Consider the following 26,923-nt stretch of genomic DNA (forward strand, 5'->3'; position numbering starts at 1 on the left):
GCAGACCTTGGGGTGGAGGTGCTAATATTGTCATCTGGGATAAAGCCAAGTGCCATTTTACAAATGAAGTGTTTGAAGGAACTCAGGAAATGGCTCAGGCAGGCTGTACCTATCCCCCCAGCCACCACCACTGGCCTTACAAGGGCCCAGGCTAGGACCCAGAGCCATATGATCAGCAAGGCTACCCATCAGATTTGCCTTCCCTCTATAGGAACTGATTATTGATGATACGCTGGATCAATTGGGAAAATGTTCTCCACACGGTGAAGAGGGCAGGTCCCCGCTTGGAGTGGCCATGGGTCTACCCAGGGTTGAACGTCCAGTTCATTCATCTACCGTTCTTTACACACCATAGATTACAGCACTCAACAACCACCTTATGATCTTACTGCAGAGACAGACCATAAACAAATAAATGAGAAAATACAGCATATGTAGGAGATGTTCAGTGCTTTGGAGAAGAATTGTGGCGTGGGCAGGTTGTTCCAGAGGGAGGGTTGGTGTATCACGTAGGCTGTATGAAGTCAGAGGATCCCTCCCTCATAGGATGCCACTTGAGCAGGGTCCTGAAGGGAGTGAGGGAACAAGCCTTGCAGACATCGGAAGACAAGAGCATCCCAGGAGGGCACAGAGAGTACAAGGGTGGAAGTATGCCTGGCATGTTCAGGGAAGAGCCAGGAGGCCAAAGTGGCTGGATCCAGGTAAGGAAGGAATAGTAGGAGATGAAACTCTTCCCTGCACTGTGGGGGCAGATCATAGAGGGCTGTGGGGGCCATTGTCAGGGCTTTCGCCTTCACGCTGAGTGGGATGGAAGCCACTCCTTCTGGCTTAGACGATGTAATTAGCATGATCCTTCTGTCTTCTGTGTTGAAAACAGGTTGGGGAGAGGCAAGGACAGAAGCAGGGAGGCCACTGAGGAGGCTGTGGGGTGATCTATGCAGGAGATGATAGCAGTTTGGACCCAGTAGTAGCGTGGGAGTGTGAGCAGTGATCTCATTCTAGTTATAATTTGAAGATTGAGAAAAAATGGAGTCAGCGACTCCAAACATATCTTTTGGCCTAGCAGCTCAAAGAGTGGAGTCCCCTCTGCTGAGAAGGACAGGGCTTTGGATCGTTAACTTATTAAGTTCTAACTAAAAATGATCAAGTCTAGAGAGGTCAGGAGTTTGGAGGGAGTTCCAGGCGGGAGATATGAATGCAAGTGGTATTTGACGTATGTCTGCTAACCTGGAGAGGTTCCTGATGATCCCCCTTTCTCTCCTGCCTGCATGTTCTCTGAGGTGGAAAGAGCTATTAAAGACAATAGACCAATGCAGGAGTTCCTAACTTGTTTAGAAAACAGGCCTGAGGACACCAAGTCCCACCCTCAGAGCCCCGGGGTCACCTGCAGGCTTCCCTTTATCCCAATAGGGGGGTGCTTCCTCTCACTCTAGCACAGTTATGATGACTAATGGCACTCAGGAATGTAGAAACACTGTGGACTCCAGGGGCTCTAAATCATAAAGCGGGGTGACAGCAAGGAACCCAGTCACAGTCTCCTCCTTTGGGTTTTCCTTCCACTCTTGGTCACTCAGCCATTCGCCATTCTTCTCCCCAGCTCCGCAGCCCCAGTCAGCAAATTAATCATTCTCTTTTTTTCCCCCAGCTACACAGATGTTATTGATGTTGTCCAGGCCCTGCAGACCCATCCAGACTCAAATGTCAAGTCCTCCTTCTCTATTGGTGCCATCACAGTGTGTGTGGAGCCCCTGAGCTGCTACATGGAACACAGGTACATACTTAGGACCACCTCCAGCCTACAGGGTGTGGTGTGTTTAAAGGTACGGAAAGTGATTTTCTCCTGCCCACCAGAAGGAGACACATCTTAACATGAATGTCTTTGGAACACATTGGTCTACCTTATATGTAATAAATGCTCAGTTATTTGATTAGTGCTAGGTTTTCAGAAGACCCCTTTCTACTGGCAGCCTCTCTCCACTTTTCTTTGTGAACTGAAAAGTTGCCCATCTAGGGCAGTGGGACTTGAAACAGCTTCTCCTGGAAAGAAAGAAGGCCTGTGGCAGCCTTTTCTTTTCCACTTTACTGCAGAGAAGAATCCTGTGTCCCAGGGCTCTGGGAGTATCTCACAGATACTTTTTCCTGTGGTTAAGCAATCTTACCTCAGTTAATGACACTCATTCTCACTACTAACAGGTGAACTTTTTTTTTTACTTTGGAAGTAATTTGGAACAACAAAGAAAATTGGGTAATAATTCACCCAAATCTCACTAACTCAATGTAACTATAATTATTTTTGTGAACTTCTTTTTGGTCATTTTATGTGCATGCTTTTTTACAGTTGTAGTGTACATGTAATTTTATATTCTTTTTCTTAGGTTAGCATGCAAACATACTCTGTAAGTTAACATATATATGTTTCTGTATTGGAGTGTAATTATAATTCCATTTTGATCAATTATATAATCATTATGTGCGTGGATGGACATAATTGTCTTAACCATTTCCCTACTGCCAGTCATATAGGATTGCTCCAACTTTTCACTATTATAAATAATGCTGTGGGAACATCTTTATCCATATAAACTTCTCAAATTTCAGATAATTTCCTTAGAATAGATTCCTCAAAGAGATATTATTAATTGTATGATCAATTTTATTACTCTTTATTCACATTTTCAAACTCTTTTTTGAGTGGGTTTTACAGTTTACATTGCCCCATGGTGTCTGGAAGTAACTATTTCATCATTAAAACACTCCTCACTGGGGAGAGTTGCAAGTATTACATTGTCCCTTCGTAGAACTATTTGACTTCCTCTCCCTGTGGCCTAGTGGAATGCATCCCAGGTCTGTTATCATGAGGTCTTTCTGGCTAGTATATGTTGTTATCATCTCCTAGTAACTGATTGATCTACCCTTAGATCTTCATCTGAAAAAGCTCCTTTCCTATTGAGTCCCAAGTTGGTATCTTTAGATTTCTCATAGAAGTTACAGTAGAGGTTACTTCCCTAATCACCTTGACTGATCCCAAGAAATGTCTTCACCCTTCTCTCTTCTCCTTAGCTGTGACCCAGGTTTTGCTCTCCCATAAAAAAAAGCCAAGGTGTTCTATTTTTCCTTCTGTCTTAGGTTAGGTTATTGTAGTGAATGCTGAGCATCACCATTGTACTTTGGACTGCCATATTGACTCTAACATGCCCTCTTTCTACCATTCGTGCCTCTTATTTTCTCAAGTTTTTATTTAAAGTTGAATTAAAGTGGAAGGAGGTCTGACATGGGACTAGATGCTACCATAAATACTACCATTAGAAAAGGTAGGAAAAGATAGTAATAAGCAAACAACAGATAGAGGTTACACCTCAGAAGAATTAGCCCAGACAGTACTCTTCTGCACTGTCCAAAAAAAAAAATTAAAGAGAAGAGGAGCTGACAGGGTGGGGTGGGGAGAGCTCAAGGAAGAAATATAAAAGGTTTGGGGAAATGGGCAGGAGGGATCTTCCTGGGGTGATGGAAATGTTCTAAAATTGAATTGTGATGGTTGCACAACTCTAAATTTATTTTAAAAATCATTGAATTGTACACTTAAAATGAGTGAATTTTATGATATGCAAGTTATACCTCAAGAAAGCTGTTAAATAGAAAAGATCAGGAGGAAAAAAAAAAGGAATTTAGCTAACAAAAGCAGAAGGAAAATGAACTGTTAGAGCCCTAGAAAGAAAATAAAGATAATAATCAAGACACTATGGAAATGAAAATCTCAAAGAAATGAGCAGTCAAATCGACAATGCCAAGACTTAAGTCTGTGTCAGAGAACCTCAAGCTTGAGAAAATAACAAAATGAAGAGGAAATAGACAATGAAGACCATTAGAGAAAAAAGAGCAATTATAGAATGCAGATTTAGCTTTTGTGAGAGCAGAAACCATTTCTGTTTAATGCTTAGTACATAGTAAGTGCTCGTGAAATAGCTATTGAATAAATGGGTGCACCAACATGTGAGGAACAAGTGTCCTTGAGAGGGTTTAAATAAACAAATAAATAAATATGTAAAAGGACTGAAGATGAGCATATAATCTATTTAAATAAGGCTAAAATTTTGTGAATTATGGTTATGAAATACAGGCATACCTCGATTGCACTTGACTTTATTGGGATTTGTAGATAAATTACGTTTTTCACAAGACCCTCCACCAACAAAAAGATTACAACTTGCTGAAGGCACAGGTGATGGTTAGCATTTTTTAGCAATAAAGTATTTTTGAATTAAGGTATGTACATTATTTTTTTAGACATAATTCTGTTGCACACTTAATAGTATAGTATAAAAATAACTTTTTTGTGCACTGGGGAACCAAAAACTTCATGTCACTCACTTTATTGCAGTATTTGCTTTATTGTGATGGTTTAAAACCAAACCCACAATATCTTTGAGGTATGCCTGTATAAAAATATAAACAACAAAATCAGGTATAAGTGTTAGGAAGTATGAGTATCCAGATTCCCCTGTTTTTTTCATATTGGGAGATCAAAAGTATTGTCAATAAATCAAAATTACTGATTTGCTCATTTTTAAGATATTAATGAGAAATTTCCAAATTTACTTCTGAATTCCTTCTGGAAAGTAATTTACTTGGGTGGTTTACTAATACTCTGTGGAAAACTAAGGATTAGCCCACCATGCACATGGGCTATGAGGCTATTCTATGCCATGCGTGTGGGGGTGGGGTTGCACATGGAATAGAGTAAGAGAATTATGGAACCCATGATCAAGAATAGACAGTTACTGGGCTGTCCCCATGGCTAAGTTCTCGCCCTCTGCTTCGGCGGCCCAGGGTTTCGCTGGTTCGGATCCTGGGCACGGACATGGCACTGCTCATCAAGTCACGCTGAGGCAGCGTCCCACATGCCACAACCAGAAGCACTCACAACTTAAAAAAAAAATATATGTATATACAACTATGTACCGCGGGGCTTTGGGGAGAAAAAGGAAAATTAAAATCTTTAAAAAAAAAAAAAGAATAGACAGTTGTTAAATAAAGTTAAGTCCATTCCATTAAAAAAAGTTAAGTGGCCGGTGTTAAGCCCATAAATTTCAAAAAAGAAAAAAAAATTTTTACATGGCCAACTGTGGTAGATTAAAAATATGGCCACAGCAAAAGCAGGTCCTCCCATCAAGAGTTGAAGAGTTAATCTACCTCTTACTCATTGAATTTGGGCTTGGGCAGGTGACTTGCTTTGGCCAATGGGACATCAAGAAGCAACAAACAGGCAGAGGCTTGAAAAGTGTTAACACATTGAGGCTTGGCCTCTCTTGCTTCTGGGAGACCACCATACGAAGAAACCTTGGCCACGCTGCTGGAGGATGAGAGACCATAGTGGAGAGAGAGGCCCAGCTATACCATTCCTGCTGTCTGAGCTGAGACTCCGTTTGGGCCTGTGAGTGAGACCATCTTAGTCAGCCCGAACTGAGCTCTCCCAGGCCAGAACAACTGCCCATCTAACCCACAGAATTATGAGAAGTAAAAATCATCGTATTTTAAGCTGCTTAGTTTTGGAGTTATTACACAGCAGCAGAGTAAGCAAATAGGTACATTACACACTGTTGATAGGAATGTAAAATTGTATAATCTCTTTGGAGAGAAATTTGGCCATTCTGTTGCTAGAATTTCATCATTCAGTTATACTTGTACAAATGTGCAGAGATATATGTGGATATATATGTATGGGGTGTTTGTTTCAGGCAGAATTCTCAATTCCAAATAATAGAGCCTGCTCCAGCATGTTTAAATGGAAAGGGATTTAATACGGGACATTATAGCTTGTAGAGTCTCCAGGAGGGCCAGGCTGTATTGACTAGGCAGCCAGGAGCAATGCACAAACCTTGTAGGGCTGCCCTGGTAAGGGGGATATCTCATCCACTTCCTTCACCAGAAAGTGGAGTCTGCTTGCCCTACGTTTCCTCACTCACCCTGCTTACTGCCAGTGGGAGTCTTGCTGTATACCTGGTTGGTGGAATTTAGGTCACATACCTGCACCGGATTGCAAGAAAGGCTGGAAAAGGAGTTTTCTGTTGTTTACAAGAGGGATGGGCTTCCTAAGTCCAAGGCTAGGAAAGGTGTTTAAAAGGTACAAGGCAATCTGAAACATGACAAATGTACCCTGTCATGCTCAAAACAACACTGTTTATAGTATCAAAGAACTGGAAATAATGCAAATGTTCATTAGTAAGAGACTGGCTAAGTTTTGGGATATCTATATATTGGAATACTTTGCAGGCATTTAAAGAAAATCAAGTAGATTTTTATGTACTAACGTGGAAAAATGTCCATAATATTTTGTGAAATGAGAAAAGCAAATTGCCAAAATAATACATATTTTTTTAAATGTTTATTTGCACATTTATAGGAACTATCTAGATGGGTACGTACCAAACTGTTAATAGTGGTTCCTTCTGGGAAATGGCCACTTCTTGGGGACAGGTATTGGATAAAATATCATTTGATGATATTTTATAGCATGTATGTATATTGCTTTTTTTTAATGTAAGAGCTTTGTTAAAATATAATACACATACCATAAAATTCACTCTTTTAAAGTGTACATTTCAGGGGCTGGTCCTGTGGCCGAGTGGTTAAGTTTGCACACTCAGCTTTGGTGGCCTGGAGTTTCACTGGTTCGGATCCTGGGCGCAGACATGGCACCACTCATCGGGCCATGCTGAGGTGGCGTCCCACGTGCCACAACTAGAAGGATCCACAACTAAAATATCCAACTATGTAGTGAGGGGGTTTTGGGAGAAAAAACAGAAAAAACAAAAAAGATTGGCTACAGTTGTTAGCTCAGGTGCCAATCTTTGAAAAAAATAATAATAATAAAGTGTACAATTCAGTCATTCCCCATTCCTTCCTCCTCCCAACCCCTGGCAACCAGTAGTCTGCTTTCTGTTTCTGTGGATTTGCTTATTTTGGACATTTCATATAAATGAAATCATATAGTATGTGGCCTTTTGTGTCTGGCTTCTTTCACTAAGCATAATGTTTCCAGGGTTCATCCATGTTTTAGCATGTATTAGTACTTCATTCCTTTTATGACCAAATAATATTCCATTGTATGGATATATACCACATCATGTTTATCCATTCATGAGTTGATGGACATTTGAGTTGTTTACACCTTTTGGCTATTATAAATAATATTGCTATGAACTTTTGTGTATAAGTTTTCGTGTGGTCGTATGTTTGTGTTCTCTTGCGTGTATGCCTTGGAGTAGAACTACTGGGTCATATGGTAACTGTACATTTAACTTTTTGAAGAACTGCAAACTACTATCCAAAGCCTCTGCACAATTTACATCCCCACCAGCAATGTATCAGGGTTCCAGTTTCTCCACATCTTCACCACTACTTGTTATTGTCTGTCTTTTTCACTTTAGCTATCCTAGTGTGGAGTGGTTTCTCTTTGTGGTTTTGATATGCATTTCTCTAATACTAATGATATTGAGCATCTTTTTTATTTGCCTCTTGGTCAATTGTATATCTTCTTTGGAGATGTGTGTATTCAAATCCTTTGCCCGTTTTTAAATTGGGTTATTTGTCTTTTTTTTTTTTTTAAGGATTTTATTTTTTTTCCTTTTTCTCCCCAAAGCCCCCCAGTACACAGTTGTATATTCTTCGTTGTGGGTCCTTCTAGTTGTGGCATGTTGGACGCTGCCTCAGCGTGGCTTGATGAGCAGTGCCATGTCTGTGCCCAGGACTCAAACCAACGAAACACTGGGCCGCCTACAGCAGAGTGCATGAACTTAACCACTTGGCCACGGGGCCAGCCCATGTCTTTTTTTTTTTTTTTTTTTTTGAGTTGAAAGAGTTCTTCGTATATTCTGAATCCAAGAACTTTATCAGATACTTGGTTTGCACAAATTTTCTCTCGTGGGTTATCTTTTTGCATTCTTGATAGTATCCTTTGAATCACAAAAGTTTTTAATTTTAATGAGGTCCAATTTATTTTTTCTTTTGTTGCTTGTGTTTATGGTGTCAAGTCTAAGAAACCATTGCCTAATCCAAGGTCATAAAGATTTACCTCTTTGTTTTTGTCTAAGCGTTTTTTGTTTTTTTTTTAAAGATAGGCACCTGAGCTAATAACTGTTGCCAATCTTTTTTTTTTTTTTATTCTTCCCCCCAAAACCCCCCAGTACATAGTTGTAGATTCTAGTTGTGAGTTCCTCTGGTTGTGCTATGTGGGACGCCACCTCAGCATGGCCTGATGAGCAGTGCCATGTCCGCACCCAGGATCTGAATGGGCTAAAACCCCAGGCCGCTGCAGCGGAGCACACAAACTTAACCACTTGGCCACACCAGCCCCCCTTCTAAGTGTTTTGTAGTTTTAACTCTTACACTTAGGCCTGTGCTCCATTTTGAGTTAATTTTTGTATGTGATGTAAAGTAGGGGTCTAACTTCAGTATTTTGTATGTTGATATCCACTTGTCCCAGCACCATTTCTTGAAAAGACTTATTCTTTCCCGATTGAATTATGTTAACATCCTTGTCAAAAACCAGTTGACTATAAAGGTAAAGGTTCATTTCTAGACTCTGAGTTATATTCTAACGATATATATGTCTGTCCTTATGCGTGTAGCACAGTGTTTTGATTACTTTGTAGTAAGTTGTGAAATTGAGAAGTGAGAATCTTTCAGCTTTGTTCTTTTTCCAGATTGTTTTAACTATTCTCAGTCTCTTGCATTTCCATACAAATTTTAGGATAAGTTTGTCAGTTTCTGCAAAAAAGACAGCTGTGATTTTGATAGAGATTACATTGATTTTATAGATCCGTTTGTGAAGCATTGCCATCTTGAAAATAGTGTGTTCCAATCCACGAAAGATATATCTTTCATTTAAGTCTTTAATTTCTTTCAACAATGTTTTGTAGTTTTCAGTGTACAAGTCTTTTGCTTCCTTTGTTTAATTTATTCCTGAGAATTTTATTATTTTTCATGTTATTATATAACATCAAATGTTATAATAAATCGAATTTATATAAATGGAATTGTTTTCTTAATTTCCTTTTTGGATTGTTCATTACAGTGTATAGACATGAAATTGATTTTTGTATGTTGATCTTACATCCTGCAATCTTGCTGAACTCATTTGTTAGTTCTGTTAGTTTTTTTGTGGAATCCTTAGGATTTTCTATATACAGGAGAATGTCATGAGTGAATACAGATAGTTTTACTATTTCCTTTCCAATCCAAATGCCCTTTTTTTCCTTGCCTAATTGCCCTTACTACTAAAATCTCTAGTATAATGTTCAGTAGAAGTAGCAAGAATAGACAACCCATCTTGTTCCTAATCTGAAGGGGAAAGCATCTATTCTTTAACCATTAAGTATGATGTTAGCTATGGATTGTGTATTAACTTTTATAAGAAAAGGTTTTTTTTTAAAGATTTTATTTTTCCTTTTTCTCTCAAAGCCCCCCAGTACATAGTTGTGTATTTTTAGTTGTGGGTCCTTCTAGTTGTGGCATGTGGGATGCCGCCTCATCGTGGCTTGATGAGCGGTGCCATGCCCACACCCAGAATTCGAACTGGTGAAACCCTGGGCCACTGAAGCAGAGCGCACAAACTCAACCACTCAGCCACAGGGCTGGCCCCAGAAAAGATTTTTTGAGAATCAGTTTTTAACACTCTTAATTCAATGTTTTTGTAAAGTGGCTACCTTAGTAGAAGTAAAATTTGCATCATTGTTTCTAGCTCATGTTTTTTAAAAAATGGGGAGGAGTGGAGCATAGGAGGGCTTGTTTTTCCTTTCTGTGAGGTAAGGGTTAGTGTAGCTCATTTAATCTAGGAGGTGGGTTCTGTTTGCATTCAGGATAGGTCTATCTGAGATTTACCTGATACCTTTATTCTAGTGGGTTTTGTTCAGTGAGTATCTATTGAGTGTCTGCTGTGTGCCAGGACTGTTGTAATCATTGAGGGAGCAGCAAGGAACAAGTTAGCTCAGGTCTCTGCTTTTATGGTATCTACGTTTTCATAGATATGTCCGTAGGAATTCTGAGAGACTCACGTTTGGGGGTAGATTAGACCATATCATCAATTATTGATTGACTAGAATTTTATACAGATCAGGTACTTGGTTGGCACACTACAAAATACACGATACCATACCTATGTAAGGCTTAAGAATATATTATAATCACAAGTGTTTTTGTCATTCAGAGGAAGAGCTGGTCAGTAACTAGTATATCCATTATTTCCATGTTTGTTGGTGCAGAACTTGTCTGCTGTGTTTAAAACTCCTATGCCAAGCATTCGTCAATAATGTTACAGTTTAGTAGGGAGGAGAATATGTAGCAAAGTGAGCCAACATTTATTTTGTGCTATTTATCTGGCACTGTGATGCTTTCCCCTCTTAATCCTCAAAAACCCCCTTTTAAAGTAGGCATCGTTACCTTGTTTAACCATGAGAGAGATGATGCTGAGAAAAGTTAAATCATTTTCCAAATGCCACACTGATGGTATGTAAACAGTTAATCATGACATAGGGTAGGAAGTGCCATAATAAAATATTAATGTAATTTTATAAGAATTATAAAGAAGCAATGATATCTCCTAGTTGGATTAGGAAAGAAGGCCAACATATGAATTTGCAGGATAGGGATGCCAAAGATGCCAAGATATGAGAAATTTCATTCCAGTTTCAGGGAATCATATATACATGCAAGTCCATGTGTTCTGAATATTTTCTTTGCAACTGCTGAAAATGAGCAGCTTAATGACCCCATCCCTCATTAGAGGTTTAAAGCGTGAATGTGTAACTTGTGATTGGATAAGATGCCTTGAGGGGGGGGTCTTTGCTCAACCTTGTCTGAGATACCTAGTATGAATTACTATGGGCTGCTATGAGAAAGTAAGCAGGGTGCTGAGAAGAGCCTTTAAGAGCATGTACTCTTTCTTTTTTTTTTACTTTCCCCTAAATGTATTATTTTTTATTTTTTTCAAATATTTTATTGAGATCATAATGGTTTATAACATTGTGTACTTTCAAGTATACATTATTATTAATCAATTTCTGTATAGCCTGCATCATGCTCACCACCAGCAGTGTAATTTTTTTCCATCACCATACCTATGTGCCCCTTTACCCCTTTCGCCCACCCCAGCTCTCTTCCCCTCTGATAACCACTGATCTGTTCTCTTTATCCATGTGTTTGTTTATCTTCCACAAATGAGTGAAATCATGCAGTATTTGTCTTTCTCTGTCTGGCTTATTTTACTTAACATCATACTCTCAAGGTCCATCCATGTTTTGCAAACGGGACAATTTTGTCATTTTTCTATAGCTGAGTAGTATTCCATTGTATATATATACCACGTCTTTTTTATCCATTCATCTGTAGAAGGGCACTGGGTTGCTTCCACGTCTTGGCTATTGTGAGTAATGCTGCAGTGAACATAGGGGTATGTAAATCTCTTTGGATTGTTGATTTCAAGTTCTTTGGATAAATACCCGGTAGTGGGATGGCTGGATTGTATGGTATTTTTATTTTTAATTTTTTGAGAATTCTCCATACTGTTTTCCATAGTGGCTGCACCAGTTGCATTCCCACCCGCAGTGTATGAGAGTTCCATGTTCTCCACATCCTCTACAACATTTGTTATTTTTTGTCTTGGTAATTATACCCATTCTGATAGGTATAAGGTGATATCTCATTGTAGTTTTGATTTGCGTTTCCCTAATGATTAGTGACATTGAACATCCTTTCTTTTTTTTTTTTTAAGGAAGATGAGCCCTGAGCTAACATCTGCCAGTCCTCCTCTTTTTGCTGAGGAAGACTGGCCCTGAGCTAACATTCGTGCCCATCTTCCTCTACTTTATATGTGGGACACCTACCACAGCATGGCTTGCCACGTGGTGCCATGTCCACACTCAGGATCCGAACCAGCGAACCCCGGGCCGCTGAAGCGGAATGTGCGCACTTAACCGCTGTGCCACCAGGCCGGCCCCTGAACATCTTTTCATGTGCCTATTTGCCATCTGTATATCTTCTTTGGAAAAGTGTCTGTTCATATCCTCTGCCCATTTTTTGATCGGGTTGTTTTTTTGTTGTTGAGTTGTGTGAGTTCTTTATATATTTTCGATATTAACCCTTTGTTGGATATATGATTTGCAAATATTTTCTCCCAGTTGGTGAGTTATCTTTTCATTTTGTTCATGGTTTCCTTTGCCTTGCACAAGCTTTTTAGTCTGATGTAGTCCCATGTCTTTATTTTTTCTTTTCTTTCCCTTGCCCAAGTAGACATAGTATTCGAAAAGATGCTGCTAAGACCAATGTCGTAGAGTGTACTGCCTATATTTTCTTTTAGGAGTTTTTGGTTTCACATCTTACCTTCAAGTGTTTAATCCATTTTGAGTTAATTTTTGTGTATGGTCTAAGATAATGGTCTACTTTCATTCTTTTGCATGTTACTGTCCAGTTTTCCTAACACCATTTGTTGAAGAGACTTTCCTTTCTCCATTGTGTGTTCTCGGCTCCTTTGTGGAAGATTGACTGTGCATAGATGTGTGGGTTTTTTCCTGGGCTTTCAATTCTGTTCCATTGATCTGTATGTCTCTTTTTGTGCCAGTACAATGCTGTTTTGATTACTGTAGCTTTGTAGTATATTTTGAAGTCAGGAATTGTGATGCCTCCATCTTTGTTCTTTTTTCTCAGGATTGCTTTGGCTATTTTGAGGTATTTTGTTGTTCCATGTAAATTTTAGGATTCTTTGTTCTATTTCCATGAAGAATGTCCTTGGGATTCTGATTGGGATTGCATTGACTCTGTAGATTGCTTTAGGCAATATGGACATTTTAACTATGTTTATTCTTCCAAGCTGTGAGCATGAAATATCTTTCCATCTCTTTATATCTTCTTCAGTTTCTTTCAGTAATGTCTTATAGTTTTCTGTGTCTAAGTCTTTCACCTCTTTGGCTAAATTTATTCCTGGATATTTTATTCTTTTTGTTGCAATTGTAAATGGGATTGTATTCTTGACTTCTCTTTCTGCTAGCTCATTATTAGTGCATAGAAATGCAACTGATTTTTGTAAGTTGATTTTGTACCCTGTGACTTTGCTGTAGTTGTTATTTCTAATAATTTTCCAATGGATTCTTTAGGGTTTTCTATATATAGAATCATGTCATGTGCAAACAGCAGGAGTTTCACTTCTTCTTTTCCACTTTGGATTCCTTTTATTTCTTTTTCTTACCTAATTGCTCTCGCCACAACCTCCAGTACTATGTTGAATAGGAGTGGCGAGAGTGGGCACCCTTGTCTTGTTACTGTTCTCAGAGGGATGGCTTTTAGTTTTTCACTGTTATGTATGATGTTGGCTGTGGGTTTGTCATATGGTCTTTATTGTGTTGGGGTGCTTCCCTTCTGTACCCATTTTATTGAGAGTTTTTATCATAAATGGATAAAATTTTAGGAGTTGTAAAGCACTGAGAGTCAGATCTTGTCAAATGCTTTCTCTGCATCTCTTGTGAAGATCATGTGATTTTTATACCTCATTTTGTTAATGTGGTATATCATGTTGCTTGATTTGCAGATGTTGATTAGGGCATGTATTCTTAGGTCACAGGCACTTCATGGGGACAGACACTTTCTAAGAATGTATTTGCTGTGTGGCAGGCCATTCATTGGACTATGAATACAGTGAATCAATGAGTTCTCTTCTTGGGAGACTCTCTCATGGATGTCTCTTCCCGTGTTCCAGGGCTCTTGATCTTGCTCAGAGCATTTGGGTATTCCTCTTTAAGAGTTCTTCAGAAACGATGAGGGAGTCAGGCAAGAGAATTAGATCCATAGCCCAAAGTAATATTCATCCAGCTGACTCGTCCACCAAATTTGGTTCCAAATGGTATGTGTCTGGCTGTTTTCAGAGATCAAAGAGAAGGATGAAGACATACTGCCACCAAGGTAGTTTCAGGAGAGAATTTTCCCCAGTGTTTTGAACAGCATTAATACCTGCCACCTAGACCAGAAACAGTTCAGAAGTATGGCTTCAGCAAGCATCTCACTTATAGGGGAAGAAAACACAGGAGTTCTGTGGTACCAAACAGACCTGGGTCCCTGCTTTAGCCTTCCCACTTTCTAGCTTTATGTGAGGCCTTGGGCAAAGTGCTTAGACTGCTTAGCCATCAAAAACCCACTCTCCTCAGCTTTTAAGTACCCAAGACACAGGGTAGATATGAGGACAGAACAAAATCGTATATGTGAACTGCTTGCATGGTGCCCAGCCCATAGTAGGAACTCGGGTAAAAGGCAGCTGTTCTCATCTGTGTTAGCTTTCTTCCCTGAGAAGAGCACTGTGATGTTTTAGGAGTTGTAAAGCACTGAGAGTCTAAGTTTTTCTCTGGAGCTTACTACAGAGCTACAGTTGTTAACTAACTCACACTGTGGATCAGTCACCCTCACCTGCTTCAGTTCTGGTTTAATCAGTCGGTTTCCTGCTTTTCGTTCACTGTTAGTGCTCAGAATGGGATCAAAGAGGAACCAGGATTCTAGTGTGCACATGAAGGCAAGCCTGGCAACTTTGGTACTGAAGGCCCCTAGCAGAGTTAGGTGAATGTAACTCTTCCCATTTTCCCTTGAAATTTCTCCTTTACTATTAGGACAGTATCTTTTTCAGAAACAAGAAGACCAGCTCTCTTTCTCTGTTTCACATAGTCTAGAGAACTGGCCCTGCCCTCAGTATCCCCTCTTCGACATTCAACCAAGAGCTGGCCTCGTAGGGACATCCATGGGGTTCTCGCTTAGGGAGCTTTGGTTCAAAGCTGTGAGAACCTTTCGCGTAAGCGTGGCTAACCTTAATGCTCAGTGCTGCCTGCCACTTGCCCCATCTAGTAAGTCATCTTGAGTGTCAGTGATATTCACATTTTTGTGGGAAATATTTGATGACAACTCTGACATTAATGACTTTAACATATTTCTCTCTTTTTTCCCCCTAGATTTCTCTTTCCTAAATGTCTTGACCAGTGTTCACAAGGTAAGCAATATGCTTTACTTCCTGCTTGCATGCCTTTCAAATTCTGTTTAAATGCAGTAGACTTTTCTTCATGCCCCTACCTATCATTTTGAAATCTAAAACAAAATTAGTCCAGGGGCATCTTTGACATCTTTTACTTTTATCATATTTGATAGGCAGATTTCTTGCAGAGTTTATCTCTTAACGATGATAAATTGCCATGGAAATACCCCTCCTGAGCTGGGCTTGGCCTTCCAACTAATATCAATGGACTGAATAGGTATTCCTTGCCTCTGGATCAACCAGGTTATTTCTCCTGTCCCGTGAGTGCAGAGTATGACCCAGTAGGACCTTCTCTTTTAACCTCTCCCTACATACACTGGAATTTTCCACACCTCCTTAATAACGTTTAGAAAAATCCACCCATTCTGTAAGTTACAATCAGCCTTGTGTTGTCCTACCATCTGGCAACCCTGGAAGCAGCACTTTTTAGATATACTACCTATAGTGCCTGGAGACCCAGAATAAATTCTAAATTTCCTACAGTCGTGATAAAATGCTCATTGTTTTCAGAAGACCTGTGATCTGGGCTTCCTGAGCCAGCCAAGCAAGTAGAAATCAGACAGAAGAAAATAACTTGTTGTCCCCAGCACAGTTTTGTCCTGCTGGTCCCATTGCCAGTCTGCAGGGAGCGGAGACGACAGAGCATACCAGAGCTGTTGTCTTGGGAAACAGCTGAGCTGGGTGCTGTGCAGGGCAGGAGGCCGGGTCACTGGAGGGAGGAATGTGTGTGTTGGACTGCTGCACCAGGGAGTCTCAGGTCCAGCTTTTAGAGGCCCCTGTTGCTTTCCAGGCACTGTACCCCAGCAGCAGAGTGGAATGGAGGTTGGCTGGGTCCACCCGCAGTATCCACTCCAGGTAGATTAAGGAGATTTTATGGAAGTTGGGTCAGTAGGATCTGGTAACAGACTAGATGTGGAGCATGAGTTGGAAAAGGAGGTATCTAGGATGACTCCTAGGATTCTAGCTCGGGAGATTGGGAAGGTTGTTGGTGCCTGTCCTTGAAATAGAAAGCATAGGAGAAACCAAAGGTCCAGTAGATAACCAAGGAGAGCTGTCTGGTCCTCAGATACATGTTTGGAAGTCCTAGTCAAAGCCAAGAGTGTGGGCTATAGTTAGCCCCTGTCCACCACATGATTATTATCACCCTAGTGCACCTTGGCACTTTCTCCCTCAGTGCCCCTCTGCTTTTTTTGCACACAAAGGACAGATGATTGGGCTGCCCTGGCAGAGAACCTTGGGGAAGGACTCTGTCTTCACTGCCCATGAACCTGGGCCAATATTACAAGAGGAAAGCCCTTTTAGGCCAAGACAGACTGTGTTCTCTCTGGCACTTGGTAGGCATATTTTGTTGATACTGCCTCCCAACTCAGCATTCAAAGGCAACTTGTGTCAAATTCTGTGCTTGTATAAAGCTATGGATGTGATCAGATGTGGGCAGATTGACCTTGAGACCATATCTGCTGTTTTCTGAACTCTAAGGGGCTTGTGGAATGACAGTGCGTAGATAAATATCTTCCCCTTGCTTCTGGGCCTAGGGGACCCTATGGACTGGTCTGACCTGTCTCACCATAGGCATGGGCTGTCTAGGGAGGAAGGAGAGAAAAGGCAAGTATTTTTTTTCTCCTCAGAGATTTGGTGGCTCACTTAGAGGTGGGATCTGCCACCAGTAGACAAACACTTCATGTTTCGAGGGAGTATATGCCTCCCTTTGCTCCTATTTATGAATCAGGCTCCCTGATTCATTGCTTTTACAATAAAGGGGATTGTTTTACATTGATAAAAGGACTGTTTTGCAGCCTCAAGATGATGTGTATTAAAGAAATCCAAGGGTTAGGAAATAATCTCAGCAAGCAAGTCTCATTATGGTACTGGCTTGAAAGTGGAGTGGAGATATTTTACTACCGTGCCCTGCTTTTAGAAGTATCTATAGATAGGTAAAAGAAGTGAACTGTTGTTTTCTCCTGGGCTGCTGGAAGCCTTTAGCCTAGACTGGGATGATCAGATAGACCTCAGAGATGTTTCTCCATTCTTGGGAATGGGCCAAGCCAGGCTGCCTGCTCACTCACAGCCAGACTGGTGAGACCTTGACCAAATCTGGGTATCCACTCCTTGATACAAAGCAGAAGGAAGCTTCTGGCCCAAACAAGATGAAACCACCCTCCATGGCCTCTTCACCCTGTGCTCCAGATAACTGCTGTACCTGCCTCACAGATGGCATTTCCTCTTGGCAGGTGGCAGTTTGCATAGCTGGCCAAAGGAATGCTGAGGGTAATCCTTTTGCTTGTTTCCCTATAAAGCAAAGCCCATTTTTTTATGTCCAATTCCTGACCTAGAATCCCAAGACCACAGGATTTGTCTGCATGGTACTTGTGAGGCAGACAGGACTTTGGGCAGGGTATCTGTCAGAGACCCGGACCCCAGCCTTTTCCTGAGCAGGCCAGGCCTGTGCTTGTGACCCTGGTACACGCTGCTCAGGTTGGCATGTTTGCACTAGTGTGGCTCTCCACTTTCTTTTGCCCAAGAAGATACTAAACGGAGTCCTAGGACCTTTAGAGGTCTTCACTCAGCCTTTCCAGGCTCCTCACTGTAAGATCTACCACAGCTATTCTTATCCTCCACCCCTAGGAATCTCATGGGCCTCTTGCAGGATCTGGTTCCCGTATCTCCCATCTCCAGAATGTTCTGAGCCTTCTAGAATCCTGGCTGCTTCCCTACGTGCCTCATTCTGGGTCTGGCCTCCTAACCTTGCCTCACTCAGCTTCCAGAGGCCCTAGTCACTTCCTGTGGCTGCACCAGGGCATAGGGTTCTGGCATTAGGGTCACCAGGCTATCCTCACTGCCTCCTTGCAGCCTCTGGAGTGACCTTTCTAACTAGGAATGAGGGCACAGTCACCACCGGTATCACCTTCATTAGGAGGCTTCCCCAACACTCTGGCCAAGGTTGGTCCATCTTAATGTTAAAGCTTCGGAACAGAAAAGGCATGTAAGGAAGCTTTTTAAAATAGAATAAACTAAGCACTGACATATTCTCCATTTGAATTCCTAAGTCATGTGCTGTTACCACAGTTAGGCCATACGTGGAGACCTTGAAGACAGAGATTTTGAGTGTGGAGAAGCTCTTAAGAAAACGTGATTCTGAATATTCCCATGTACTTGTATATGCATAGACTATCTGAGGAAGCATACCCAAAATCTATCAGTGGTTGCCTCTTGGGAGGAGAACTTGGGCTCAGGGTGCCAAAGGAGGCGGGAGGAAGAAACTTTGTACTGAATACCCTTTTGTACCTTATGAATTTTGTAGCAAAAATGTGTATATACCTATAAGTCTTAGAAACCTTTTCAGATGGCTTTCTGATGACTGGGATTTGTTCAGACTTGTAAGTGGGAGAAATTCTGGCGTGTGGGTGCCCACAGCTTAGCTGCTTGGGCAGCTACCCCAGAGGTCAGGTTGTGTGCATCTTTTATTACACTTGGTTCATTTGTTCATTTATTTGGCAAATCTTTATCCTGTGCCTGCTCTAACCCAGTCCTTTGGGATTAAGGAACACTTCCGGAAGAGGTGCTCTTTGAATTGTCTGCACCCTAAAGGAGGAACTGATCCAACAAAAAGGAGAGAAAAGATAGTTCCAGGCAGAATAAACATCAGGATTGAAGGCCTGACAGTAACCGGAGCATGCCCAGGGCACTAAGGAAGTACAGCCAAGAAGTCTAGATATTAGTCTAACAGCAATGGGAATGCATTGAAATCTTTTAAGTAGGGAAGTGATGTGATTGGATTGATGTTTTTGAAAGATTACTCTGACTACAGTATGAAGAATGAATTGTAGTAAAGGAGAGAATGAGCAGTGACCTAGGGAAGAGAGTAGTGGTCTAAACAGGCAAACGGTAGCAGGAATTGAGAGTGGACGATGCATCCCAAGAACTGTTCAGCACTCCCCAGGCCTGAAGGAGAACTCAGGTACCTCCACGGCCTGGGTTTGGGGAACTGGACAGTTGGTGTGTGCTTTTTATCAAGTGAGCGGAGGAGGAGGCGGAGCTGCACTCACCACTTGGATTTAGGGAAAGCCTTTGAGGAAAGTCACCCTTGAATCCTTGGAGGTCTCTCAAGCACTGTGCAGGGCCAGATGGGCCACATGTGCCTAAGGTTGACTTACTAGCTGAGTACTAACAGATAGCTGAGAAGAGTAGGGCCCGCCACTCAGAACCTAGGAACCGATAGATTCCAAAACAGTTCATAAACACTTAGGAAGCAGATTCTCTGCTCAGCAAGTGAGCTCTAATTCCTGACGTCTGTGGTCCCAGGCACGTTGCATAGCCTTTGCGTGTGCCCTTTCCACATTGTAATATGTGACCATCGGCGTGAAGCTCCTAATCCCTGTTTCCTGGTCGTAAATGGAGTGCATCCAGATGATTTATGAGGTTAGATTCAGTCTTTAGCATTTTGGAACACTTTTTTCATAAGTATGAGTAGTGACAGGATGGAAGTATCACTAACTTCTGTCTCAGACCAGGAGCAGAGGCCAGAGGTCCTGGAAGTTGCCTTCAAAGTAGTGATGGCCATTCATCTAAACCTGAACTCAGCAGCCTAGACTGATGGGAGTCACATGACTTAGCTTCCTGCTGGTTGCTATGGCTGAGGCCCACATGCCACAGCCACCTCTGTTGTCTGAGGGATGTATCAGTCTAGGCCCCTTGGTGTGCGTGTAGAAGTTCCATTCTCAGGCTGTTGCTGACCTCACAATGATGGTGGTGGTGATAGGTCGCATTGAATGAGCTGTTACTGTCTGTAGGCCCTGTGATAAGCATTTTATTGATAACCTGGAGGTATGTGTTACTTTTCCCATCTAACAGAGGAGGAAATTTGGGCTCAGAGAAAAAGTTGAGCAGTTTGCTTCATGTCACACGTTAGTAATTAGTGGAGCCCCAAATTCAAACTCAGGTTTGCCTGGTTCTAAAACCCATGCTTTAATCTTTACATTATGCTCTCTTTTTACATGCATAAAGAAGGACATAAATAAGAATATAAGTCCTATGTTTTAAATGCCACCTATGTTATTCAAAGGAGCTGTCGTAGTTCAGAAAATGGGAGAGAGCAGGGTGGCATGAGGGGAGGATTGATATGGGAATGTATTAGGGAAGGTTTTTAGGAAGAAGTAAGCTTTACCAAAATTGAAAAAGTAAAGAGCTTAGGTGAAAAAAAACAAGGTACAGAACAGTGTAGTATGTCACTATTTGTAGGGAAAAAAATTATACACATACGCATTTAATTGTACACACTCAACACCTGTCTGGAAGAAGATGTAAGAATCTGATAACTGTGGTTGCCTCCAGGGAAGGGAGCGAGGTGGCTGGGGAGGAAGGGAATTTATTTTCTCTGTGAACCCTTCTGACATTGTTTGAGTTTTGCCCTCAAAAACTAAATACAGCTATTTTTTTAACTAAACACTTGACTATAGTAAATAGTGTTAGTACAGATTTCTCTGTACTGAATATTCATTATTCAGGATCCTACAATTACAAGATTCCTCAGGAAAGCTACAGTCTCCATAATTTCGAGATATTCACTTATGAACTAATCATTTATTAGTAAAGCTAGTCTCTACTAGTAAAAAGATTGATGATGAGCATTGAATCTTTTTAGGTATAGAATTAATAATAACACCTGTGAGAGTCCTGTTACAAAGTGGAATGTAAATGTTGAAAAACTTGAAAACCTATAAATGAAACTATATTTAACAAAAAATTTGGGGGCCAGCCCCGTGGCTGAATGGTTAAGTTCGTGCACTCCACTTCAGCAGCCCAGGGTTTCACCAGTTCAGATCCTGGGCACGGACATGGCACCCCTCATCAGGCCATGTTGAGGCAGCGTCCCACATGCCACAACTAGAAGGACCCACAACTAAAAGTATACAACTATCTACTGGGGGGATTTGGGGAGAAAAAGCGAAAAAAAAAAAGATTGGCAAGTTGTTAGCTCAGGTGCCAATCTTTAAAAAAAAAAAAAATTTGAAGGCAACAGGAAAGAGATACTATCTCTACATTTCCAGGAGTGGGAGATCAATAAAGTTTAAAGCTGTTAAACCAAGTTATAAAGAGTTATTTATACTCTTTAAAGATATAAAAGTATCCAGTAGAAGAACTAAAATTATTAATGTAACCAACGAGAATGTGATGGTGGACAAGTGGGAAGAATTTAAGGGTACACCAACTTCCCCATCTATCATAGTGAAAAGTCAATAGGCATTGTCTAAAGATGACATTATAAGAAACAGTGATTTAGATCTATTATTAAAAAATATATAAGGATAGCTATCATAAGAACTAAAAACAGACTGCAAGCCCACCACTTGTGAGAAGAACATAGAAAACAAAGAATTCAGAGATCATACTGCTACAGGTAGGAAAAAAAAATGTTAACAGAATCCAACATAAACAAGGTGGCAAAATCAAAGTTCAGTAAATATGAATGGGATAAACACATATTAAAAAGAAAAGTATCTCAGATTAAACCGAAAGACAAAACCTAATTATACAATGCTCTATACAAGAGAAGCATCTAAAACTAAGGATGATGATAAAAGAATGAGCAAAGACATAACAGACAAATGCAAACAAGAAGAAAGGAGGCAGAATTATTAACAGCAACTTTGAATTCAAGGCAAAAAATTGAAAAGTCTAAAAGGGCAATTTTTAATTATAAAGGATACCATCTACAGCCTGTCATGAGTATTTCTAGGCCAAATAATTCAAAAGAAAGCATGTACCCTTACGTTACTACGTTACTACACAAGAAAAACTTTTTAAAATAATGAATTAAGCCTTCAACTTAAGAAGTTAGAAAAAGAACAAGAAATTTTTTAAAACTACTGTATAATAAAAAAGATTGAATCTATAAAAGAAATCTAGCTAATATGTTAAAGCAACACTATGAAGATGCAATCAGCAAAATCCAGACTGGGAGAAATTTACAGGATACAGTTTTTCGACAAATAAATTACAAGGAGATAAGGAGAAACTATAGACCGAAAGAGAATTATGAGGTGAATCATGAAATAGAATGTGTGGAGTTTGGTTCCTGGTTCAAAAAAACTAACTCTAAGAAAACATTCGTGAGACAGAGAAATTTGAACACAGGCTATATTTTTTTATATTAAAAGAATTTATTGTTAATCATTAATTTTTTAAGAGAGTCCTTATAGAGAGATATGCTGAAATATTTTTGGATGAAATAATAGGATATCTGGGACTGGCTTCAAAATCACCCAGTGGGGGAGGAGGGGAAAGGGGCTGGGGTATGGTATGGAAGAAATACAAGTGTGATAATTCTTAAAGCCAGGTGATGGGTACATGGGAGTTATTATTACACTACTTTTTTTCTATTTTTATATATTTTATATATTTATATATGTTTATATATATTTATATATTTTTAATATTTTTTATATATTTATATATTTTTTATATTTTTTATATGTTTATAAATTTTCACAATATTAAGAAGTGAATAAAAGTGGTTGAATAACAAAAACGCAAATGATCTTTTAGCAGAAATGGTGTATATGCTATGATCATAATTAAAAACAGGAATGAGTAATACAGAGGTATTATAATTATGTTGGCATGGTGGGATGTGATAACTTCCCTGATTTCCAAATTTTCTGTGATGGTGTGGATTTTACTTCTGTATTTTCACAGAGAGGTTAGGAGTGATCCTGGCCCGCTCCACAACCTCCCATTACATGGACCCCTCTTTCTTACCATATCACTATGTGGATATCTAAGTTAGCACTTATCTTGGAATTGTAGGTCTATGTGTGTAACTCCTTCTTGGCTGTGCACTCTTTGACAATCTCATGGTTAGTGCCTGCAGTCTGAACTGGTGAAGGTCAATGGCACCAGTTCCAGATGTGGTTAAGTACAAGGGATGTGGAAAGGGCCCTTTGATGAAGAAGCTCCAAATGTCAGCTGGTAAGCAGAAATAAGGCAGAAGGTTGGGAGGTGAGGAAGCTACAGGGTTGAGGCCATTCGCTCCAAGAGATACCAGTGCCAGAAAGTGAAACAGAATGATGGGTGTGTATATCAGTGTTGGGGGCCAGGGGTGTCTACACAGGGGGCTACCAGAAGGGATGATCAGGAGAGGGAGCAAGGGCCCACATCTGTGTTATCCTTCAGGTTCAATCAGGACTCTGAAGGCTGAACAGTTTTGGTTTTATTCCCCAGGTCTGGTGAATAATGTAGTGTTTACCAGTCACACCATGGAGCAGAGGCATCCTCTCCTTGTTCAGATGCAGAGCCTTATCAGGGCTGCCAATCCTACCGCAGCCTTCATTCTTGCAGAAAATGGGATTGTCACCAGGTAAACTTATCAAGTTCACTTCATCCTGTAGGACCATCTGCTTTCTCAGATACAGCACTCTGGCTGTTGCCCACAGAGTCTTTCCACTGTATCTAAGACCTGAGTGTTTATAGAAGTGCTTTTGATGCTGTGTAAAAATCACCAAGAGGATCCCATGTGTCAGTGTCCTGTACTGTTTTGAGATACTTTGTTTTGATTCATTCACATTCTCATCCATTAAAAGATGGAAGTCAAGACTCTCTCAGTGTTTCTTGTGTTAAGATGGGAGAGAAATGGCATAGAGAACATAGAGAAATGATATTTTTACTTCATGGAATTGGGTCCAAATTACAAACTAGAAATGGAGAACTGATGATTTGGGGTGTGTGTGTATGTATGAAGGCAAGACATCTGGTTGTATAGCAATTTGTTCAATAAGGATAAATGTGTATACTTTTCGTGTAGTTTTGACTTTTGAGCAATGCAAATATTTTACATATTCAAAAATTAAATCAACAAGAAGGGAAAAAACTAAATACAAATAAAATAGTGAATCCATTTATATGTCAAAGTAATAATGACCACACACACACAAAATAAGTAATTCAAGTAACTTTTGAAGATAATCCTCTGTTGGAACCGTGATTCCAAACATCACTGGTTAGAGAAGGGAAATTATAAATATGAAATGGGAAAGGTGAGGGGATATCCTGTAAATGTTGGATTTGAATTGGGGAACTCAATATGAATTCATTATTTCAAAAAAATGTTTATTTCCTAGCTCTTTCCATTGAAAGAGAATAGAAATACTAATACCACAGTAGCAATAAATACTCCTACATCTGGAACTTGCTCTCTAAGTACCAGTCCCCCTCCACAAGGTAACAGGACTCCTTGGAGAATTGGCTGATTGCAGTTCTAGGGCAGGGAAAGTACAAAGTGGGCCTGGTACGTTTTATGTCAATAAAGCAAGGAAGTGAGCCAGCCCTGATGGTGCACCCTGCCTCAGTGGCCTGGGTTTGGTTCCTGGGCACAGAACCACACCACTCGTCTGTCAGTAGCCATGCTATGGCAGCATCCCACATAGAAGAAATAGAAGGACCTACAAGTAGAATCTACAACTATGTACTGGGGCTTTGGGAAGGGAAAAAAAAAAGAGGAAGATTGGCAATAGATATTGGCGCAAGGGGAATCTTTCCCAGCAAAATAAATAAGTAAATAAGTATAACAAGGAAGTACTGGAAGATTAGAGGACATATGACAAAAGGTTACAGGAGCTGGCTTAAGAAGCTCCTGCTAGCCAAATTTGGGACAAATTGAGCATAACAGAGAACATGATAATGGATTATAGCACATGGAGTGAAAGGAAACCAGGGTAATACTAAGAAAATGGAGAGGAGTGGGACCGTAAATCTCTTTTTTTTTTTTTTGAGGAAGATTAGCCCTGAGCTAACTTCTGCCAGTCCAGTCCTCCTCTTTTTTGCTGAGGAAGCCTGGCCCTGAGCTAACATCTGTGCCCATCTTCCTCTACTTTATACGTGGGACGCCTACCACAGCATGGCGTGCCGAGTGGTGCCATGTCCACACCCGGGATCCAAACTGGCGAACCCTAGGTTGCGGAGAAGCGGAACGTGCGTGCTTAACCACTGCGCCACCGGGCCGGCCCCACAGTAAATCTCTTTTAACAGACAAATGCTAACTAATAAGTAAATAAGGATTTGTAGAACTAGAAAGTCACCATTTTGTAGCCTTTAGTGAAATACTTAATCTAGGCAAGGTTCATCAATGGATGCTAAAAGCAGTGGGTGACAGATTGTTGAAGAAAAGGATATTCACTCATCTGAAAGTATCACTCCACAGACTACTTACAAAGAGGGGAAAGTACCTTCACACTGGAGAAGTCTAGTGGACACGATGTTGACCAATTAATTAAATAGCAAGACCACTAATGTGGGGGCGGGGCCAGCCCCATGGCCGAGTGGTTAAGTTCGCACTGCTCTGCTTCGGTGGCCCAGGGTTTCACCAGTTTGGATCCTGGGCGCAGACAGGGCACTGCTCATCAGGCCACGCTAGGGCAGCGTCCCACATGCCACAACTAGAAGGATCTACAACTGAAAATATACAACTATGTACCCGGGGGGGGGGCTTTGGGAAGAAAAAGGAAAAATAAAATCTTTAAAAAAAAAAAAAGACCACTAATGGGACAAACTGACATCATGTGACTCCTTCATGTGATGCTGTGCGAAGGACACACTATCACCTGGGTGTTAAATGTTTATCTTGCCATCTTGCCAAAAATGTTAAATCTAATCATGAGGAAACAACTAGACAAATCAGGTTGTGGGACACAAGACAGCTGGCATGTACTCTTCAAAAATGTGGACACTATGAGAAACAAAACAAAAGTTGGAGGAATTGTTCCAGATTAAAGGGTAATAAGGATTGTAAATTCAATGAGCAATCCTTGATTAGATCCTGAGTCCCCTCTCCCCAAAAAAAGGAAAATTTTGAAAATAGATGTATATTAGATCAATACTTTTCCAACTTTAATGTGCTTGTCGATCTCTTGGAGACCTTGTTAAAATGAAGGCTCTGATTCAGTGGGTCTGGTGTGAGACCTGAGATTCTGCTGCCAGGTGATACCAGTGCTGCTGGTCCACCATGTTAAGTTCTTTGGGTGTGATAATAGTATTGTGCTTCTATAAGATACTGTCTTTGTTCTTAGGAGATGCATACTAAAGTATTTAGGGGTGAAGTAAAAAATGTATGTATATTTTCTTGTATGTGTCTATGGAGATGGTGGGGAGGAAGCAAAATTCGCAGGTCAAGATTGATAGTTTTAATTAACCTGGGTTTTTCTGTATGTTTTCAAAGGAGTGAAGACATCGAGTTGATTCTCTCAGAAAATGGTTTTTCAAGTCCTCAGATGCTACGATCTCGATATTTAATGTACCCTGGCTGGCAAGTATCATCACTGAAAAGTAGCTAAGATTTTTTTGTAAACCCAATGATTTATTTATTTACAGAAAAAAAAAAGTGAAAATACCAGGTGTGCTCTACGAGGGTGACAATGGCAGCTGCAACGGCCTGCCATGTCTCAACAGCTGCTGGCTTTGCCAGGAGCCCAGTGCTCCAAGTCTTGGGCTCCAAATCGGGAGCCTTGCTGGATGTTGAAACTAAGAGAGTCATCCTGTGGGCACCAAGCACAGCGGTATCCTGTGTTTCCTCTCGCCTCTAGTGAGGGTGAGGTGGCTGGCACGGAACGAAGGAGTTTTATCCTTCCCAGGTGAGAGCATTGCTCCTGAGAATGCAGTCAGTCCTCTAGGGTTTCCACCTGACAGGTAAGTTCCCTGTTGATGTGGCCCAGGGGATGTTTCTTCACTGCTGGCTGCCACCCAGCCTGTGAACCTCTCTTCCAGAGGGGAGAGGAGGAAGAGGAAAGAAAATGCAAAGTGCACTGTACATACTAATAGAATGTGCTACACATTGTTCTAAGACTGTGCTCTCCAGTATGGTAGCCACTAGCCACA

General features: G+C 40.7%; 1 protein-coding gene across 2 annotated transcripts in view; it reads left to right on the top strand.

Moving 5' to 3' along the window:
• Positions 1 to 26,923, top strand: part of DNAAF9 (dynein axonemal assembly factor 9) — a 160,488-nt gene that overhangs the window by 122,980 nt on the left and 10,585 nt on the right. For both annotated transcript variants that reach the window (XM_044747890.2, XM_070485649.1), the window contains exons 28-31: positions 1,646 to 1,771; positions 14,979 to 15,016; positions 23,279 to 23,414; positions 26,268 to 26,354. In XM_044747890.2, the coding sequence (XP_044603825.2) occupies positions 1,646 to 1,771; positions 14,979 to 15,016; positions 23,279 to 23,414; positions 26,268 to 26,354 (387 nt within the window). The remainder of the gene's footprint in view (positions 1 to 1,645; positions 1,772 to 14,978; positions 15,017 to 23,278; positions 23,415 to 26,267; positions 26,355 to 26,923) is intronic.

Source organism: Equus asinus, chromosome 15, assembly GCF_041296235.1.
Source record: "Equus asinus isolate D_3611 breed Donkey chromosome 15, EquAss-T2T_v2, whole genome shotgun sequence".
Taxonomy (NCBI): domain Eukaryota; kingdom Metazoa; phylum Chordata; class Mammalia; order Perissodactyla; family Equidae; genus Equus; species Equus asinus.